At 55.3% G+C, this 18682-nt stretch overlaps 8 protein-coding genes across 10 annotated transcripts; 5 read left to right on the forward strand and 3 right to left on the reverse strand.

The window, feature by feature from the left end:
• Positions 1-321: 321 nt before the first annotated feature.
• Positions 322-1122, forward strand: IUM83_00946 (Protein kinase; the record flags this gene model as incomplete). Its single annotated transcript, XM_067924766.1, has 1 exon — positions 322-1122. One exon carries the CDS (start codon positions 322-324, stop codon positions 1120-1122), a length of 801 nt encoding a protein of 266 aa, XP_067788575.1.
• A 320-nt stretch (positions 1123-1442) lies between these two features.
• On the forward strand, positions 1443-2954 carry IUM83_00947 (uncharacterized protein; the record flags this gene model as incomplete). Its single annotated transcript, XM_067924767.1, has 7 exons — positions 1443-1490; positions 1567-1660; positions 1721-2143; positions 2207-2227; positions 2571-2692; positions 2755-2836; positions 2935-2954. 7 exons carry the CDS (start codon positions 1443-1445, stop codon positions 2952-2954), a joined length of 810 nt encoding a protein of 269 aa, XP_067788418.1.
• A 1371-nt stretch (positions 2955-4325) lies between these two features.
• Positions 4326-6585, reverse strand: IUM83_00948 (putative tripeptidyl-peptidase; the record flags this gene model as incomplete). The annotated part of the gene is made up of 2 exons (XM_067924768.1): positions 4326-6258; positions 6359-6585. The coding sequence occupies 2 exons, from the start codon at positions 6583-6585 to the stop codon at positions 4326-4328; spliced, it is 2160 nt and encodes a 719-aa protein (XP_067788417.1).
• Positions 6586-7304: 719 nt separating this feature from the next.
• Positions 7305-10798, forward strand: IUM83_00949 (the record flags this gene model as incomplete). Of its 3 annotated transcripts, XM_067924770.1 has the most annotated exons (8): positions 7305-7693; positions 7786-7858; positions 7931-8053; positions 8130-8265; positions 8354-8622; positions 8709-8827; positions 9397-9589; positions 9671-10798. In XM_067924770.1, 8 exons carry the CDS (start codon positions 7305-7307, stop codon positions 10796-10798), a joined length of 2430 nt encoding a protein of 809 aa, XP_067788414.1. The 3 variants fall into 3 exon arrangements, with proteins under 3 accessions (XP_067788414.1, XP_067788416.1, XP_067788415.1); XM_067924769.1 differs by lacking the exons at positions 9397-9589; positions 9671-10798 and having other exon boundaries at positions 8709-8831; XM_067924771.1 differs by lacking the exons at positions 7305-7693; positions 7786-7858; positions 7931-8053; ... (1 more) ...; positions 8354-8622; positions 8709-8827 and adding an exon at positions 9310-9326.
• Positions 10799-10882: 84 nt separating this feature from the next.
• IUM83_00950 (ste ste20 ysk protein kinase) lies at positions 10883-12121 on the reverse strand (the record flags this gene model as incomplete). Its single annotated transcript, XM_067924772.1, has 1 exon — positions 10883-12121. The coding sequence occupies one exon, from the start codon at positions 12119-12121 to the stop codon at positions 10883-10885; it is 1239 nt and encodes a 412-aa protein (XP_067788983.1).
• Positions 12122-12488: 367 nt separating this feature from the next.
• IUM83_00951 (sugar porter family MFS transporter) lies at positions 12489-14453 on the forward strand (the record flags this gene model as incomplete). The annotated part of the gene is made up of 10 exons (XM_067924773.1): positions 12489-12518; positions 12587-12684; positions 12764-12971; positions 13046-13108; positions 13182-13235; positions 13312-13356; positions 13417-13512; positions 13589-13650; positions 13725-14292; positions 14361-14453. 10 exons carry the CDS (start codon positions 12489-12491, stop codon positions 14451-14453), a joined length of 1317 nt encoding a protein of 438 aa, XP_067788984.1.
• Positions 14454-14549: 96 nt separating this feature from the next.
• IUM83_00952 (Major Facilitator Superfamily (MFS)) lies at positions 14550-15586 on the forward strand (the record flags this gene model as incomplete). Its single annotated transcript, XM_067924774.1, has 2 exons — positions 14550-14759; positions 14828-15586. The coding sequence occupies 2 exons, from the start codon at positions 14550-14552 to the stop codon at positions 15584-15586; spliced, it is 969 nt and encodes a 322-aa protein (XP_067788985.1).
• A 43-nt stretch (positions 15587-15629) lies between these two features.
• IUM83_00953 (U3 small nucleolar RNA-associated protein) lies at positions 15630-18383 on the reverse strand (the record flags this gene model as incomplete). The annotated part of the gene is made up of 2 exons (XM_067924775.1): positions 15630-16724; positions 17094-18383. The coding sequence occupies 2 exons, from the start codon at positions 18381-18383 to the stop codon at positions 15630-15632; spliced, it is 2385 nt and encodes a 794-aa protein (XP_067788986.1).
• Between the last annotated feature and the right edge of the window lie 299 nt (positions 18384-18682).

The following is an 18682-nucleotide window of genomic DNA, read 5'->3' on the forward strand; positions in this document are numbered from 1 at the left end:
CCGCAGCGTGCTCTCTCCGAGGATAGATAGCGATGCAACCCGACCCCACCCGTGCCGGAAAGCCATCACTATTAATAGCGTTGCCCCGGCCCAAGACACACTGGGCGGTTCGCTTCAACGCCTAACAGCCGCGCGGCCCGTCTCTCGCCGGGTTACTTACGCGTAGTATGGTTGTCGTCAAATGTCTCTGGCCGCCTCCCTATGGAGAATCCGCCCGGTAACGGCCCGCCGCCTCACTATCGAACACGCCTCGGCGCGCGCAGGAAGGCGAGCCGTCCTCGCCCCACCCCCCGCTCCCCCGCCCACCCGCAGCTCAGCACGATGGCGTTCGCCTCCTCCGCGGTCGAGACGCTGCGGCCCATGAAGCCCGTGTCGCCCGCCAGCGCCACGCAGCCCAAGCGGCGCCCGGCCAGCTCCGTCAAGGACCGCACCGTCGTGGTCTTCGACTGGGACGACACGCTGTGCCCCAGCTCGTGGCTGCACGCGCAGGACCTGCTGCCCAAGTTCCGCGGCCACCAGATCTCCGTCACGCCCGAGCAGCGCGAGGTGCTGGCGCTCATCGGCGCGCACGTGGCGCGCCTGCTGCAGAAGGCCGTGGCCTACGGCCCCGTGTTCGTCGTGACCGCCGCCGAGTACGGCTGGGTCGAGATGTCGGCCGCGCTCTACCTGCCGGCCGTGCAGAGCGTGCTGGCGCTGCCGGACGTGCACATTGTGTCCGCAAGGAGCTGGTACGAGCAGACGTACGGCCTGGGCGGCGACTCGGCCACCTGGAAGCAGGAGGTCATGCAGCTCATCGCGCGCAAGTGCTTCGCCGCCGCCGCGGCCCAGGAGACCGGCGCACGGCCGTACAGAGACCCCACCGCCCCGCAGGACGCGTACTTCAACTTCCTGTCCGTCGGCGACTCGATGGCGGAGCGAGACGCGTGCTTCGCGGCGGTGCAGAACGTGGGCCGCACCTTCGCGAAGACGCTCAAGTTCGTGGAGCACCCGAACGCCGAGGAGGTGCTGCAGCAGGTGGAGCTCACGCACGACTCGTTCGAGCAGATGTGCGGCTGGGACAACAACCTGGACCTGCGGCTCTCGCGCGCGCAGCTGGCCGAGCTGCGCGGCTCGCCTATTTAAACGCGTGCCGCCCGGCCATCTCGCTACTCGCTGGTGGCCGCGCTCGCGCGCTCGCACCCGTACACTATGGCACGATACAATGTTAGGATCGTCCACTAGGGACGAAAAAGTTTTTTAGACAAGCGAAGGCCCCGTGTAGAAGGAATACGTCGGGGCAGTTTTTATGATAAAATATTGCACGCTCTTCATCATTCGCGTAGCGTTATTGTCCCTGGAAACAGGCATGATGTGCTTGGACTTGTCGTGCAGGCGACGGTAGCCAAGTGAACTCGATGGCCACAGCTTGAAGAGTCACTAAGCAGTCGATCGATCCATTCGCGATGGCCACAGCAAGCGCCAACCTGTTGGCGGAACGCCGTCGTCTTCGTGTAAGGAGGGCCTAGTCACCGTTTGGGTGGTTAGCGTTGTCATGGCTGATGGAGTCGGGTTGTCATGTTCATGTAGAAACTCGAGAACCAGCGGCTGGAAGACGCGGCTCGACAGCGCCAGGAGGAGCTCAGAAGGCAGCAGGAGGACGAGCGCAAGCGCCTCGAAGACGGCAAGTACTGAGGTCAACTTTGCAGCTCGTGCTATTGTGCTGATGTGGAATTGGTTACAGAACGCGTCGCGAAAGAGCAGCGGCGACTGCAGGAGCGCGAGGAGGTTCGGAGGAAGAAGGCGGCGGAGGAAGAACGCATTGCGAACCTTGAAAATGACGAGAGGCTGGTGATCGCCGGAATTGAGAAACAGCTAAAGCTAGTCGGGGCCTTTTGGAAGTCGACAATGCAGTTGCCGTCTCGAGGCGATGCCGAAGCACTGCCGATGTGTGTGGCAGTGCTGACTGTGCGAGCGCTGGAGAAGCCAATCTTAGGCTTGGACGATGATGTTATCCTCATTGGCGACAACAATGCAAGGATTCACGGCTTTGACCGAAAGACAAAGAAACTGTTATTCACCTCTTCGTGGGGGAATGAAGTGGATGAAAGCCTCGCTCTGCGAACGCCCCTGGCCATGGCTTCGACCAGGTGTGGACGGCTTCTAGGTGAGTGAGGACAATTCCTTCTGTGCCGAGAGTTTGGTTCTAATTCGGCTAGTGTGTGAGCAGGGGTACGCGCGCATCGCAGTCGTAGAGCTCCGTGTGCTCTTTCAATTGTACAGGACCTGTGTTCTTGCGAACCAAGTGACAGGACGCTCGACCTGCGACTTTGACGCATCGACAGCTCGAACTGCTTTCATTGATGGAAACCCACAGCTCACCCTACCTCGAGGTCTTGCAGTGGATGATGCAGCAGGTGAATTTTACGCAAGCGATGAGGCAACCAACTGCATTAGGGTGTACAAGCTTCCGACTAACTCAATCGCTAAAGGAGTAATACTTGAACGGAGTATTGCCGGTTCTCGGGCAACGGTGATGAAGCGGCCAACAGGGTTGGACCTTTCGCATTACCACGTCGTTGTGTGCGATACAGGTAATTCTCGCTTAGCTGTATTCGCCAAACGAGGAGCTGTTGTACAGACCATTGGCCGGAAGGGGATGCACGGTGGCGAGTTTTACGACTTGCGTGATGTTAAGCTCGCTAACGTCAGAAAGGTATGAGTTAGCTTTGGTTGCTTTGCTTGTGCCCTCTACTCACTGTTCGGTTCTGCATGCAGCGAGCTATTACCCGGGGAATGCAGCCTGACAGTGACACTGGAATCTCCAATGAGCAATTTGAAGCTATCGTCGCAGACTGTGGTAATTACCGTGTGCAAATACTCAATGAGCGTGGGGAGTTTTTGCGCCAAATGTCCTTACTTGGGAGCTTGGATCAAGTGGCTTTCCAACGTGACCAGTTTGCAAGCCTACGAGCTGAAATGGAGAGAGAGTACGCGGCACTGCAGCAGCGTTCACCTGTTTTATCTGGTAATCGCATGGATGAGTTCTACAGTCTTGCGAAAGTGCTGCATCCGACATGCAAACTTTACATTCGCCTCACATCTCGCCAAATGGAGTGGCGCGACAAGCGTTCACATTTCCACCACCCATTTGCGCTTGCGTACGCTCCATCTGAAAGGGAGATCGTTGTGGTTGACCGTGAAAATGCCAGTGCGTACACGTACAACTTTGACGCAGCCGGCTGCACCTGGCTCCAGCTTCCAAGGAACCAGCTCCGAGGAGTTTGTAGCGTTAACAGCTGTCTCCAGCTTAGCTTTAGCCTTGGCAATCCCGAAGAGCAGCTTCCAAAGAAGATATGGCTATACGTAAGCGACCCAGTGGCACATCGTGTAGCTGTTCTCGATTCAAGCAACCTGAGTTTGCAGTTTTTCATCGGTGCTACCACTTATGGAGACCAGGAGCTCTGTTCAAATGGTTTTAAGCCGGGAGAGCTTAATCACCCGTCATTCCTCGCAGCTTACAGCCTGGATGACGACGCCGTATTTGCAGGTGATATTTCACATATACGCACAATGCTGGTGATTAGTGACAGCGGAAACCATTCCATATCATTATTTGATGCCCGAAATGGTTCATTCTGCGGGCGTGTTGGCGAAGGTTTTGGCCACCTGGAGGGCTTCTTAGACTCACCACACGGCGTAGCCGTTTGGAACCACCGCCTGCTTTTTGTGTCTGACCAGTGCAATCACCGTGTACAAGTTTTTGATTTACCAACCCGTAGTTTCGTGCGAGCTTTCGGTCGTCTGGGCACATCACCAGGAGAATTCAATTTCCCAACGGACATTGCACTCTGTCCTGCACTTCCTGAGACGCCGAAATGCAATTTCGGTCCTCATCGCTTCGATAAAATTGTTGTTGCGGACACCGGCAATTGTAGAGTTCAAGTTCTTGACCTAAACGGCAACGCACAACTCGTACTGGATGCGAAAGTCACACCATTCGACCGTCCGCTTTCACCTGTTGGCGTTTGGGTACAGCAGCGCAGTGGTTTTATACTGGTAAGCGATGCTGCTAATCGCTGCGTGGCCATTTTCACAAACTGCGGCGTGTTCCTCACAGCTTTCGGAGCTACTGGTGAGGTTGAGACACGCTTTATCCAGCCTGCCGGTGTGGTAATCGTACCCCACCAGGCTGGTATCGACTTGCTATTAGCCGCCGATGCTGGCCGATGCGATATTAGCTCATTTCAACTCCGATTCTAATACATGTAGGTGACAGACATACATCAAATCTATTGTCCGTTGTTGCTTACGCAAGACTCGCTACGAGTCATACGCCCTACGACTCGTTAATCTTGCAAGTTGATTTCGCTCAGCTCTACTTCATCTCCACTGTTGTTGTCATCATTCGAATTCAATCGCTTGATGCGGGCTGTTGAAGTCGTAGTGGAGACGGGAGCAGTAGGTGTGGTGGAAGTAACAACAGCATCTTCAAGAGGAGTGTACTGGTTTCTCCACCGCTTAATCACAGCGACAACGACCACAATTCCGATGGCAACGTTTGCCACGACTGCTGCAACCAGCAGCACCATCGTGAACGTGCTCATTTCACTTACGACAGGAGTCGAGACCACCACGTTGCTGCTTGCGTTACCCGCCGCGGAATTACTCGCGTCACCAAGTTGGGAAACATTGAAGTGATCTTCCAGGTTAGCGATAAACTCGGAGATCACCGGAAAGTTAGGAGTGCCTACTCCCGAGACCGCATCCCATCCAGCAGAAGCAGTAAACAAATCCTGGCACGGGGTACTACCACCACGAGGCGCACCATTGTTACCAACCACCACATCATGGAACGCGCCAGGTTTGGCTTCAGCGAGGTAATAGAGCAGGGGGTTAATAAAACCAAGCGGGCTCTTGCCCGCGTTCAGCCGTGCGTCGTTCCATAGTGTTACCATGGCTCCAAGGACCGGTGTAGATGCTGATGTACCTGACACCAACGAGAGACGGCCATTCATGATGACAAGGTAGCCTGCACCGAGCGCTGCGACATCGGGGTACGCACGGCCGGTTGAGTTGAAAAAGCCTGCAGTGGTCGGGATATTCCTCGTCGTCAAGTATTTCTCGACGGCTGTACGCTGGTACTCTGGGATCGAATATATGTTGGAGAATCCACCACCAGAAGTAATGATTCCACCGTTCTCGACGCTACAGATGACTTCCTCCTTCGTCCGGAAGAAAGGCTTAGCAGATTGCTGTGCGTCTGCCAGAAGCATTGTGGCGCCAACTGTAGTGATATAGGGGCTCGAGGACGGCCATTGAGGGCCACTCTGCTTGCAAATTTCCGCGGTTGGCACCTTCTCGAACTCAGGGCGCAGCCCAGTTACACCATCATCACCACCTGCAATCAGCACCGTGATTCCACGAAGACCCATTTTGATAAGTACTGTGTCAAGTGTACGCGCGTAGCCCGGCGAAACGTCAAAAATGTGTTCTTCATCATCTGAATAGCTGATGGAGACAACATACGGGGGATTCTCCAGCGCAAGCACATCTTCAGCAAACTCCACGAACGGTTCATCCTCCGACGAGTACGGGTTACTGCCGTTCATTGTCCAAATGTAAGTTGTCGCATTGCGGCCCACACCTGTGATGTATTGCAGGTCCAACGATGCCTCTGTGCTCGCCCGCTCAGGCGTGTTGACACGATCTCCTTTCTCAATAATCTTCGGTGGGTTTTCTCCTGGCAAGTACTGCTTGTAGAACGCCTGCAAGTCCTCCAAATTATACGCTTCATCGTAGAACGACGGCACACACTGCGTATTGGTAGAATTGGTCACCACGAGATCATCTGGGATGCCATACGTCTGTCGAATTGACGCCAGTGTATCGCCTACAACGCCATTCGCCTCAACTGTCTGGGAGGAGGTAGCAACGAGCGCTCGCAGACCCAGAGGGTGCGTGTTGACACTCAAAAATGACACAACACCTTGCAGGTGCTCCGGAACAGACACTGCATCCGCCGCACGCATCAATCTCCTCCGTTTGGAGGGCACCTCGCCCGTCGCTTCATAGTGGTGGATCTGCGTACCCAGCAGGCGCTCAACGTGCTTCACCTTCATAGGGACCTTGTACAAGTTCGAGGTCGTCGAGAACGTTCCTGTACTGCTTTCATGCGCATACGGCCCGACCCAGTTACGCACAGACTTCAGCGCACCATCAGCCGGCTTGGAGAGCTGGTCCGCCTGCTCGGGAGCGAGGTACTGGCCGTAGGATGTGTGCCTGGACAACACCAGTCACCGAACACACCGTCAGCCTTCTCAGTTGCGTTTTAGCAGCCACAAGAGCACCGTCGATCGCCAATAACCAGTGCAAAACGTACCTGGGGTCTGAGACGCTGTAGAACTCTCGCTCCAACGCGTTAAAGTCCTCCGGCAGCAGTCCAATGACCAGAGGCACCACCAGCTCCGGATCGGCGCGACTCTGGCGGACGTAGCGGTCGCTGGAGAACCCGCCGAAGCGCGCGGATGGGTCGTACACGGCGGCGCCAGTGGCAGGTGAGAGGGAGCAGAGCGCCAGCGCCAGCGAGAGCAGCCACGAGCCGGCCATGTCGTCTGCAGCAGTCGGCAGTGCTGGACGCGTGCCACGACGAAAACGTGAAGTGCAGAGATGTCGTTTTTGGTAGAGGATGCGATTTGAGGATAGTTTAGGTTTAGAACGAGACGATTAACGCGATTTAGGATCTGGAACGAAGTTGAAGTGCTGGTTGACCAAGGCGATGTTTGCCTCTGCGTTCACCTTAGACGGAGGCATCATGTCGACCATCGATCTCCGCCATGCACCTGCATGCATTATACTCGCGGGTCTTGCATCGGTCTTAGCGCGTCGAGTAATCGATTTCGGGCCATAACTTCGAGCAGCTGAACACTCCTCAGCCTGGTAATCAGTGACCTCTACAACATGCAGGGATCCCCATGCCATCCTCCACGCTTCCAGCTTACATCAGCCCTTGCTACGATGTAGCATGTTCATCAAGTTTGGTTGGCATGCCAAGTTATCAGACAAACTGACAAATGTGCCGCGACACGGTTCCAGAGAAGACTATGAATAACGGTAGCTGTCGCTCAAACGCAACCGCGCTTTATGAACTACTTGGCGCGCGTAGTGGGTAAATCAACTCAATCCGTAGATTCGCCAAGTAGACAACTGGAAAAGCACGAGGCAACAACTTCGGGCGCTTCGACAATTGAAAGGCACTCATTGAAGCGCGCGGTGATTGGCCAGATCCAGTTGAGACCCCTTCCTGCACTTGCCAGCTCCGGCCGCCGATGCTCAAGTGCGCGCCGTTCACTCCGTTCGCGTGGGCCTCTGCGCTGCGCCGCCCGCCGGCGCAGAAGCTGCGCCTGGGTCACTTCCCCACGCCCATCATGCCGTTCTCGCCGCCGGGGCTGCCCGAGGGCGTGCGCATGTTCATCAAGCGCGACGACTTCAGCGGCATGGAGACGTCCGGCAACAAGATCCGCAAGCTCGAGTTCCTGCTGGCCGAGGCGCTGGAGCAGCAGGCCGACTGCATCGTCACGTGCGGCGGCATCCAGAGCAACCACTGCAGGGCCACGGCCGCGGTCGCCAGGATGCTCGGGCTCGACTCGTACCTGCTGCTGCGCACCAACAAGCCGGACGAGGACCCAGGGCTCGTCGGTAACGTGCTGTTCGATCGGTAAGGGGGGCCGTCGGGCATCAATAATGGGACTCGACCATAGGAGTTGTATGACTATGCATTTGACAGTCAACGTGGCTGTTGGGGTGTAGTATGCTGGATGCCAACCTCATTCAAATGTCAAGGCAAGAGTACGGCAAGTACGGGAGTGAAGCTATGATCCAGGTGCGGTGAGGGAGGATTGTGGTTGTTTTAATATGGCGACGAATGTGTGGACCTGATAATATCTTTATGCAGCGCACTTGTGATCGATTAAGGAAGGAAGGTCGCCGTCCGTATGCGATTCCGGTGGGTGGTAGCAACGGTCTAGGCACGTGGGGGTACATCCAAGCCATCGATGAGATCTACAGTCAATTGAAGGTGCGTTGGTGGGGCACTATGAGGTTGTCCGTCATGCGAAACTAAGGTATAAAGCGGGGTGTTTGGTTGTTGATAGGAGTACGACTTGCCGATCTCGGATATCGCGTTTGCGTGTGGCAGCGGAGGCACAGCTGCTGGCATTGGTCTCGGATCCTACCTTTATGCCAAGGCTCATCCGACCGCAGCCCTGAACTTTGACGCAAAGATCCCTGGTATGCGGTTTGTCTCGTAACCTATGTATACGGAATTGCAGTGTCTTACCTTGGGTGTGTGCATTTATTTCTTGTTGTTTGAATCTAGCTCACGCATATATCGTGTGCGATAACGACGAGTACTTTTACGGCCACATCGATAACCAGATCCTGCCTGCGATGGGAGCGCCACCCAACATCTCATCGCGACAGTTCCTCCAGATCACGAATGCGCAAGGCACAGGCTACGCGCGTAGCACGAAAAGGGAGCTCGAGTTCATCTACAGCGTGAGCCGTACGACGGGTGTGCTGATGGACCCGGTGTACTCGGGCAAGGCGCTTTTCCACCTCATCCGAGAGCTGAACGAGGCCCCTGAGGTACGAAATCAGCGGACTTCCGCTACAGCACGGATACAATTGTATGTACAACGTGAGTTCTAACCATTGCGTATTTCCGCCTGCAGAAATTCGTGGGTAAGAACATCCTGTTCGTGCACACGGGCGGCCAGTTCGGCATGTACGACAAGGTGGACGCGCTGCAGGAAGTTATCCGCCAGGACCAAGTGGGCCGTTTTGAAATGGAGTGAACGGGCAGGATATTGGTGTTCTCCCGAAACTGACTCCAGAGGTGCGAGATGAAAAAACTCATAAACTTGTAATGACCGTGTTTCAGTCACACTCTACCTGTGCAGTGTCATTGCGGACTGGTCTTGCTGTAGCTGTCACATGGAAGGGATCTAGACTGTCATCCAAGTGGCCGGACTCCGCCATGAAGGCAGGGCCGCTCGGTCTGCAGACCTTGAGGCTCAAGTTACGATGTTCTTGGCGCCGTCCTATCGGCCGATTGGACTTTTGGCGACTTGGAGGAGATGGGCCCAACTGCTGACGCGCGCAACGCAGACAGCGCATACAAAAATCAAGTCAAGCCTCGATTGAAGCGGCGAGTGAGCCCGGCTATGCTCTGCGCCCGAATCGATGACGCACCTTGAGCAGTCGCAGTTCAAGCAAGGGCAACCAGTTCCTCGTCGTCGTCGCTCCCAAGCGCCCACTTCTCGATTCTCCACCATGCTGGCAACCAAGACGTGCGTCAAGACCCTCTCTCCCTACCATCTCTCCACCACCACCGACTGACGCCTCTTGTTTCCTCTGCAGACTGCAGACAACCGGACTGACGCGCGCCATCGCCAGCCGCGGCCTGCGCTTCGCAAGCTCCGCTTCGACCACCGAGACGCCGTACTACGACGTGGTCGTCGCTGGCGGAGGCGTCATGGGCTTCTCGACCGCCTATCACCTGGCCATCGCCGCCCCCAAGCTCAAGATCGCCGTGGTGGAGCGAGACCCCTGCGTACGTGCCTTCTCAATTGCTGCCGTTCACTGTGCAGTGGCCTAACCTGCTCTTACCATTTGTGTCATTCCACTGGTGCAGTACAAGTACGCGTCGGCGATACTGTCGGCCGGCGGCATCCGCCACCAGTTCTCGGAGAAGGAGAACATCGAGATGAGTCTCTACGGCACCGAGTTCCTCCGCAACATCGGCACCAACATGAAGGTGGACGGCCACGACGCTCCGGACGTGCAGTTCGTCGAAGGCGGCTACATGTTCCTGGCCAGCGAGCGAGGCCTTGACGTGCTGCACCAGAACTACGCCACGCAGAAGGCGGCCGGTGCTGATGTGCAGCTGCTGGACCCCGTGGCGCTGAAGAAGCGCTTCCCGTGGATCAACACGGAGGGCGTCGAGCAAGCCATCTTGGGCATCAAGGACCAAGGCTGGTTCGACCCCTGGGCGTTCCTCAATGCCATGAAGCGCAAGAGCGTATCCCTTGGTGTGGATGTGCTGGAAGGCGAGGTGAAGCACTTTGATCTCGGTGGCCAGAACCAGATCGAGAAGGTGCACATCGAGGCGAAGAACACGCAGGAGTGCGGCGGTATGCGTATCGACTCGGTCCGTGCTGGTGTCGTGGTGAACGCTGCGGGCTGCTGGTCGAGCAAGCTGTTGGAGGCTTGTGGCAGCTTTGACTACCCGGTGAAGCCGCGGAAGCGCTCGATGTTTGCCTTCCACTGCTCCGCGGAGGATATCTGGAAGGGTGACGCTGCGACGCCCCTCGTAGTGGACCCGAACGGAGTCTACTTCCGACGCGAAGGCTCTGGCGGTCGCTTTGTGTGTGGCTGGTCTCCTGAGCCCGAGGATGACTACGATGGGCAGTCTACCGACGAGCTAGACTTCCCGGATCATCATCATTTTGAGGAACAGATCTGGCCCACGATCGCACACCGCGTCAAGGACTTCGAGGCCATCAAGGTTCTGAGTGCTTGGGCTGGCTACTACGACTACAACACCCTCGATCAGAACGCTATCATTGGTCTCCACCCCGACGTGCCGAACATGTACCTTGTCAACGGATTCAGTGGACACGGCCTGCAGCAGTCGCCTGCCGCAGGTCGCGCGATTTCGGAGCTGATTGTGGACGGAAAATTCAAGACTATTGATTGCTCCCGCTTCAGCTTCGACCGTGTGCGCGCCAACGAGCCGTTCCTCGAGCAAGGAATCGTGTAGATGACTACAGTAACAGCACTCGTGTCGTTTTCCATTTCCAGTACCAGTTGAGCCGCTTTAAACAACAATAAAGTCTAGGATTTCTTAGTGGCGGTAAATACATAGCGAGGTCTTGGTGTTACCATCTTGCGGCAGTGACCATGCGTTGTTCTGGTTGGTCTCGCTCATTTCCTGCACCTCAGTAAGCCGTGCGTTTACCGAATAAATAACCTGCTTGTACTTGGCAATCTCTTCTTGTCGTAGTCGTACCAGCTCCTCAGCGCAGCGTTTGCCATCATGAAGCTTTTGGGTACGCAAAACGAGTTGCGCTTCACGATCTCGAGCTGATTGTTTGTACTGTACGACTAGCGTTTCATGCTTATCGAGCAGGTCAGAAAACTCGGTTTTCAACGCCAGCAATTCTTCCGTTCTCTCGTCCAGCGCTTCTTGAGCCCTGCGCGCTGCCTGCACCGCCGCGTCCCGCTCTTTAACTGCTGCTTCTTCACGTTGTGCATGTAGTTTGCGCTCACTTTGAGCTTCTTGCAATGCCAGTGCGGTGCGATGCTGCTCGTTCCCCCAGCTCTTTTCCTTCAACCGTTCTAACTCCTTCTGCTCCAAGGAGCGAGATTTCTCGCTGGATGCAGCTGCGAGTTGTTCTTGCAGCGCTGCCTTCTCCTCTCTCGTCGTCTGCAGCGTTTCCTCAAGCTTCTCAGTTTTCTGTTGGTACTCCGTCACCTTACTCTCCACATCTGCTGATAATTGCTGGACATTCAGCAGCTCTTGCTTGAGTGTTTCCACCTTCACCTCATGTTCTCGAGCAATCTGCTGCCACAGCTCCCGGACACGTTTCGCGTCACTCTCCGTGCGTTGCACGAGTTGGTCCCTGTCAGCCTTAAGCTTCAGAGCTTCCTCTACCGCAGCTTCAGCTTCTGCAATTGCAATATCCTTCTTCTCGAGCTCCTTCTTCCACTTGGTTTCCATTGTTTTGAGCTCCGCCGCCAGCGTCGTGTTCTTCTGCGTCGCGGCGTTCCTCCCCAGCACCGCCATCTTGCGCATGGCCACCTCGTCCTCCAGCTCCTTCTCCAGTGCCACCTGCCTGTCCCGAGCTTGCTGGGCCGCTTGGGCGCTGCGCTGCTGCACGTGGCGCAGCTCCAGCTCGCGAAGCTGCGCCTCGTTCTCCAAAGTGGCTCTCGCTGCGCGTTCCTGCGCCAGACGCCGCGCCAGCTCCTCCGCTTCTACGCGCAGCGCATCCCGTTCGTCTTGCAGTCTCCTCGTGAGCTCGGGCAAGCTGCCGGGAGGTGGAGGGGGCGACGACGGCGGCGGCGGAACGTCTGACTCGTCCATTATGATACCGCGGCGCGCAAATTTTGAATTTGAATGACCAAAAGCGCTTTTGGAAGAAGATATGGATACAAAAGTCGTGTTTAAGAGGGAATGACGACCGTTGTAGGGTCGAAGTTGATTGGTGTATCCATATCAGTTTTCCAGTGTTTTGCGGTTGGGGAAGTGCTCAACCAAGCCGTTGAAAAGAGGAACACGCAATTGAACGATGCGAGTCTCAGTGCCTCAATCGGCAGGCTACGCCGTAGTTGGCGGGAACGACGTGCAAGCGAAGCAGCGGGACGACGCGAGGCCTTTTTGCGGCATACAGACGTGGATCTGCGGACTAAGTGCACTCTCCGGGTTTCTTTTCGGCTATGACTTGTGCGTGATGGTGGTCGCTCTGCCGCTGATCCAAAAGGTAACTTGATTAACACAGTTGCACGTCCTGTTCTGATACTGAAGTTTGTCCGTATAATGGTTATTTAGGACTTTGACCTCTCAACGACGGCAGCTGCGAGTATTGTGAGCACACTCATGCTTGGCGCTGTCATCGGGTCGCTGGTGGGTGGTGTCGTTGCCGACTGGTATGTGTCCATATTGCTAGAGTTGGGGTGATAACACTGACGGCATATGCTCTTGACGTTCTGTAAATGGCTGATCTAGGATCGGCCGCAAGCCCGCAAACTTGATCACAGCCGCCCTCTTTCTGCTCGGATCGCTGTTCATGACATTCGCGGATTCGCTGCACACGATGCTTGTCGGCCGGTTCATTGCAGGTCTGGCAGTCGGCAGTAGTGGACCTTGTGTCTCGACATACGTAGCTGAAATTGCCCAGCCGAAGACTCGCGGCGCCCTAGTTACAATCAATGAGGTGCGCACTGCTGCCGTTTGCGCTTTACAAGATAAACGTTGACTTACGTGGTATATATCGACCTGATTTTTTAGGTCATGGTTTGTTTCGGGTGTCTCGTATCCGTCGCAGTGAGCTCTTCTCTACAAGGTAGCAAGGTTCGTGTGGCAAACAAAGATGCATGTCCCGTGAGTAACCACTAATTTTGTGTGTACTTGTTGGTTGCGACAGAATGGCTGGCGTGAAATGCTTGGCATGACGCTGTTTCCTCCGATTGTGCAATTGGTATAAGTTTGTTTGCTGTGAAATTCAAACAGTGTTGATTCTTTCTGACGAATTGTTTTGCTTTCGTTATCTCTAGCTTGGAATGCCGTTCTTGCCAGAATCTCCTCGGTGGCTAATTTCGGTATGTACGCTCGTTCACCGTCCATGAATTTTTGAGAACTAACATCGCAACTTTTTGCAGAAATATCGGACCAAAGAGGCCAGCGCCGTTCTGAAGAAATTGCTCTACAGTGACGAAGCATCGCAGCAAATTATCCAGGCACACCTTGATATTGGGGTACGATATGCATCCGCCTTTGCCTGTTTATGAGGTCCTGAATAGCTAACAGCATTGCATTTTTGTCTGGCTAAAGACTTTTCATGAAAGTTTTTTCCACGCGATGAGCGAGCTCGTGACGGATGAACTCACACGAAAGTATGCCTAGTCCCGAATATGTTCCGTTATTCTTGTGCTACATTCTAACGATATGTTTGGTTTTGTATTTACAGGCGCGTCATGTTTTGTGTTGCTATTGCGTTCTGCCACATTTTGACTGCTGCGAACGCAATGCTTTATTACTCCAGCTACATCCTAGACGAGTTACAAACCGGCAATAGCAACCGAGTCTCCCCCCTCAGCAAAGAGATCTGGGTTGGTATCGCCAAACTTGCTGGCGTTTGTTCGGCGGTGGCTGTGGTGGATCGGATTGGACGTCGGCCATTGCTTCTCATCGGGACTTCCTTAATGCTGATCTGCCACTTCATATTTGCACTCTGCTTCTGGAGCCTGAGTTCAACGCACTCTGAAGTCGTGCAAACAATTGGAGAATGGAACCTATACGCGTTCATCTACGCCTGGAATCTTAGCTGGGCCCCGTTGATGTGGGTCGTGTGCTCAGAGCTACTCCCGGACGAATTTCGCTCTATCGGTATGGGTCTTACGTTCGGCATGTTCTGGCTGGGTAGTGCTCTTGTGAACCAAACGCTGCTCTCAGTCTTTCACGCATTTGGGACCGGAAACGCATTTCTGCTGTACACGACCCTCACGGCTGGGTCACTTGCATTTGTATTCTTCAAGGTACGAGACTATCAACCTCCGAGTGGTAATTCCAGTATGAATTTACTCTCATGATGCTGTTGTTGCAGGTACCTGAAACTACGGGACTGACTTTTGAACAAATTGCTATGCTTTTCAACGAGAGAGTGGCCCACGTAAGCCTAGCAAACCACGCAGCGTAGTATGGGAGATCAAACATTCCAGCCCGATCATCAAGGTTGTGCTTTAAGTTTTTCAATCAGTACCCCTAATACGAGAAATCCATTGGCTGATAAGCTATGTCGTTCGATTTGGAAGATGGCGGGCTATCGGCAGCGCAGCAGCAGCTCGATGAGCTTGAATGTATGCTTAGCATGTTCCCCAATGACGAGGAGCTGAAGATCGACATGCAAGCGAAGACCGCACTTGAGACGTACGTCTTTGAAGCGGACGAAGCTACCAAGCCTCAACGACCTGAATGTCAGTTGCAATACTCTCTGTTCTACAAGGTACCAATGCAGTACCGTTTGTTTCGTTGTCATTATCGAGCTGGCATCTAATTAACCTTGTGTGGCAGGATCTAGCTTTTGGTCGTGAAGTTCCAGTATTGAGACTTATGTGCCCTCCAGGATACCCCGGAGTGACGCCCATGGAGTTTGAGGTGCAATGTCCTCAGCTTTCACGCCCTCAAATGGAGAAGCTGAACGCCGAGTTAGTCGAGTTGGCTGCTGCATCTGTTGCATTTCAAGAAGTGGTAGGCTTGCGGCTCTATCAGCAAATGCACGACTGTCTGTCAGAAGTGCAGGCCAATATGAGTGTCGATGACTACACAGGCGAAGACGCTGTTACTCTACAGACTGTATCGGTATCTTCGGTGTTGGGTCGACGTGCCATCTACTTTCACCACATCATAGCATCCAACAAGCGGCGTGTGGTGAAGGAGTGGGCGTTAGAACTGCAGCTCGGCGGGTTTAGCAAGATTGGCTGGCCTGGTGTAGTTATCGTCGAAGGAGCCGAAGCCAATGTCCAAGAGTATGTACGCCGACTGCAACATTTGCGTTGGAAGCAGATAACTGTGCGTGGTGAGCAGACAGAGGAGCTAGGAGAGGGGAATTTGGACGAACTCAGACGACTACCACTTGGGTTCAGCGAGTTTCCTGAGGATGGCATGTCGGACTTGGCGGCTGCGTGTCGTGCTGCCGGACTAGAAGAGCTTTTCCTCACCACCATGAAAATTTATGGTCGATCTGAGGACAAGCAGATCGATGAGGTCATGCAACCAGCGAAGAAGGGCGACACGAGCAAGAAGAAAAACAGTCGCGAAAGAAAATCATGAAAAAAATCACCCACAGCGAGTGCTCTATGAAGGAGGGGTCTATTTACACGCGTTGTTTCTTGGTTTTTCCAGTGGCAGTAGACTTGCCACGCTTCCGTAGCTGCTCCTTGGCCTTCAACTCCTCTTCTTCTGCTTCGCTATCACTGTCCGTCTTCTCGACGGCCGACCCACTGTCGCCAACCGGCAGCAAGCTCTTCATGGTAACAATACTAAAGTCCACAAGGTAAGACTTCTGGAGCATGCGATCGATGCGCTGGAAGTGACGCTCACTGTAGGCGATAAGCGCTTCCACGGTCTTCGAAACTCCATCTAGGGATTTCAAACGGCTAGGAGGCAACTCGCGGAGAATCGTGCTTACCAGCACTTGGCAGACACTCGTGTTCCTGGCGTTTGTGTTCCAGTCACGGAGCCAGTCCATAAGCGTCGTCAGCTGCTCGTCCTTCAGACTGTGCACAACCGGAGCAAATATGTCCTCAGGCGAGAAATTGTCCGGGTCAATAGGCTTGCCACCAGGAAGCGTCGGTTGGTCCTTGTGTCGCGGGCCTTCAAGCAAGTCGCGCAGAATCTGAAGCATGCGGTTCGGGTGGTTCAACTCGAATGCGAGCTGAACAGCATCCAGGAGTTTATTGCTGCGCAGGCAGTTGAACAGTTCCTGTTCCTTCAGCAGTTTGGCGTCGCGTTCATCCTGCTGCGCGCGCTCCTCCTCTTCCGTAAAGTCACGCCAAAGGTTGATAGTCGAGTCGGCACCACCGCTTACCATCTCAGAGCTGTCCTTGGACACAGCCAGAGCCCAAATCTTATCCTCGTGGTTGTCAAGGGTAGCCTCGCATTCGTTGCTCTTGATAGTCCAGAGTTTCACAAGTCCGTCCGCGCCCGCAGACAGAAGCTGCATACCAGCGCATGCAAACTGCACGTTCAGCACGGAGGCCGTGTGTCCCTCAAATGTCTTCAAGCACGAGAAGTCCTTAGCGGACCACACCTTCACGGTCTTGTCACCACTAGCTGATGCCAGACACTGATCGACAGGCGAGAACTCGACAGCCCACACACCACGCTTGTGGCCACGGCAAACGCCAGCCAACGTCAAAAGGCGACCAGCACCACCCTGCTGTGAGTGCCACACCTTGATAAGCTTATCCTGCGATGCACTGGCAATGAAGCGGTCGTTGGGTGAGACCGCGAGTGCGTTCACATCCTTGTCGTGGGCCTTGACAGCACCCAGGGTTGAAATAGTCAGTTCCGCTGATGCAGGCTTGGCAGTAGCAGCATATGCACCTGCAAGAGGCTGGAGGCTCCACATCTTCAGCGTTTTGTCCGAGCTGCCAGTCACGAAGAAAGCAGCTCCCGTAGCAAAGCTTGAGGCGCGCTGAGAAATAGCAACAGCGCCAAGGGCCTCAGTGTGTCCGGTACAGGTAGCAACACAGCGCGGCAAGGTCTTGCCCATCTTTTTGCCGCCATTAGGACGCAAGTCCCAAAGCCGAGCTGTGCGATCCTTGGAGGCACTTACGAGCCATCGACCATCCGGGGAGACGGAGAGGGCCATAACGATATCGGTGTGGCCTGACAGAAGATCGCAAGAAAGCGTGCTGCGGTGCAGCAGTCGGATCTGTTCACTATTCGTAGCGACGGCCAGTACATCGGAAGGTTCGCCGCTCGCATCAGCCTTCGGGACGTACTTGAGGTTAAGGATATCGTCGTTGTAGCCGATAATCTGCGTGCGGCGACTCAACTTTTCGTCAAACACCAAAAAGTTCTGCTCCGAAGACACGACCACAACCTCGCGGCGCGAAGATCCCAGTAGTAAATCCGTGTACGTAAGCGCCGAGGACGCGTCCGACTTTTGCGTGAACAGTGTCTCGCACGCATTGCCACTGCTACGCCACAAGCGCAGCGCACCCATTTCCCCAGCAGTCAGGAAGTAAATTGCCTTGTCGTCCTGCGTCTTTCCTGCAGACGCATTCTTCACACACTTAAACGTCGACGGCACCACGACAAGCCCCTCCACGGCTTCATGCACCAGCACGGTCTTGCTGAGCTTCTGGTCCCTCAAGTCCCAAAAGTTGACAACCTTGTCGCGTCCGGCAGACAGCATCGTGTACCCGTCTTCCGAGAAGGCCACGCTAGTCACCAAACTCATGTGGTCCTGGATGCAGGCCACCTGCTTCTGCGTGTACAGGTCCCAGACGCGCACCGTGGCGTCGTCACTGGCCGACACGAGCGACAGCTTGGCGGCGTCCGGGTGGAACTGCACCAGCGTCACGATGCCCGCGTGGCCGCGGAAGTTGTGCGTGCAGAAGCCCTTGTCCACGTCGAAGACCTTGACCGTGCGGTCGCTGCCTCCCGTGGCCAGCAGCGTGCCCGAGGGGTCGAACCCCATTGCCAGCACGGGCGTCTCGTGTGCCTTGATGGTGCGCACGCACTTGAAGTAGTCCAGGTCCCACACGCGCAGCAGCAGGTTGCGGCCGGCCGTCACGAGCTGGTTCTTCTTTCCGGGGCGCACGGCGAACACCACGAACGACTCCTTGGCGTCCTCGTCCTCCACGTCCTGCTGCAGGGTGCGCTGCAGCTCGCCGGTCTCCGCGTCGATGATGGCCACGTCGTCGTGCAGCATGCAGGCCATGAGCGCGCGGGGCTGCGCGTCGGCGCTGGTGCGGCCGTGGAACAGCTCCACCTTGCCGCCCGTGTACACGCCCGCGTGCGTCTTGACGGTGCGCCAGCTCTTGGAGAGGCCCGAGCGGGTCGAGTAGCTGCCGGCCGCGCCCGCAGACGCCTGCGCCGAGTCCGCGGAGCCGCTCATGGTCGGGCAGGAGGAAGGTTGCTGTGTGCCAATACCGGCACTGCGGCGCCTTCCAGTGGAAATTTGACTGGAGTGGAGACACGAATACAGAAGTGGTGTGGCACACACACACATGGATGATGATTTTCGGTGTTCGACACATGGCTGCATTGAAGCAGTGAGACGCTAGGCGAAGGTTCGTTTGCCAGCTGGCGGAGACCGAGTGTAGCGCGTGTACTGCAGCGACATTCGTGGTCAGATTGCTGGGCACTCGTTTGTCAGTCTCGAGTTTTTGTCGTTGCCGTGGTCCTCGTGTTCTT

This window comes from Phytophthora cinnamomi (genome assembly GCF_018691715.1).
Source record: "Phytophthora cinnamomi strain GKB4 chromosome Unknown Contig53, whole genome shotgun sequence".
Classification (NCBI taxonomy): Eukaryota; Oomycota; class Peronosporomycetes; order Peronosporales; family Peronosporaceae; genus Phytophthora; species Phytophthora cinnamomi.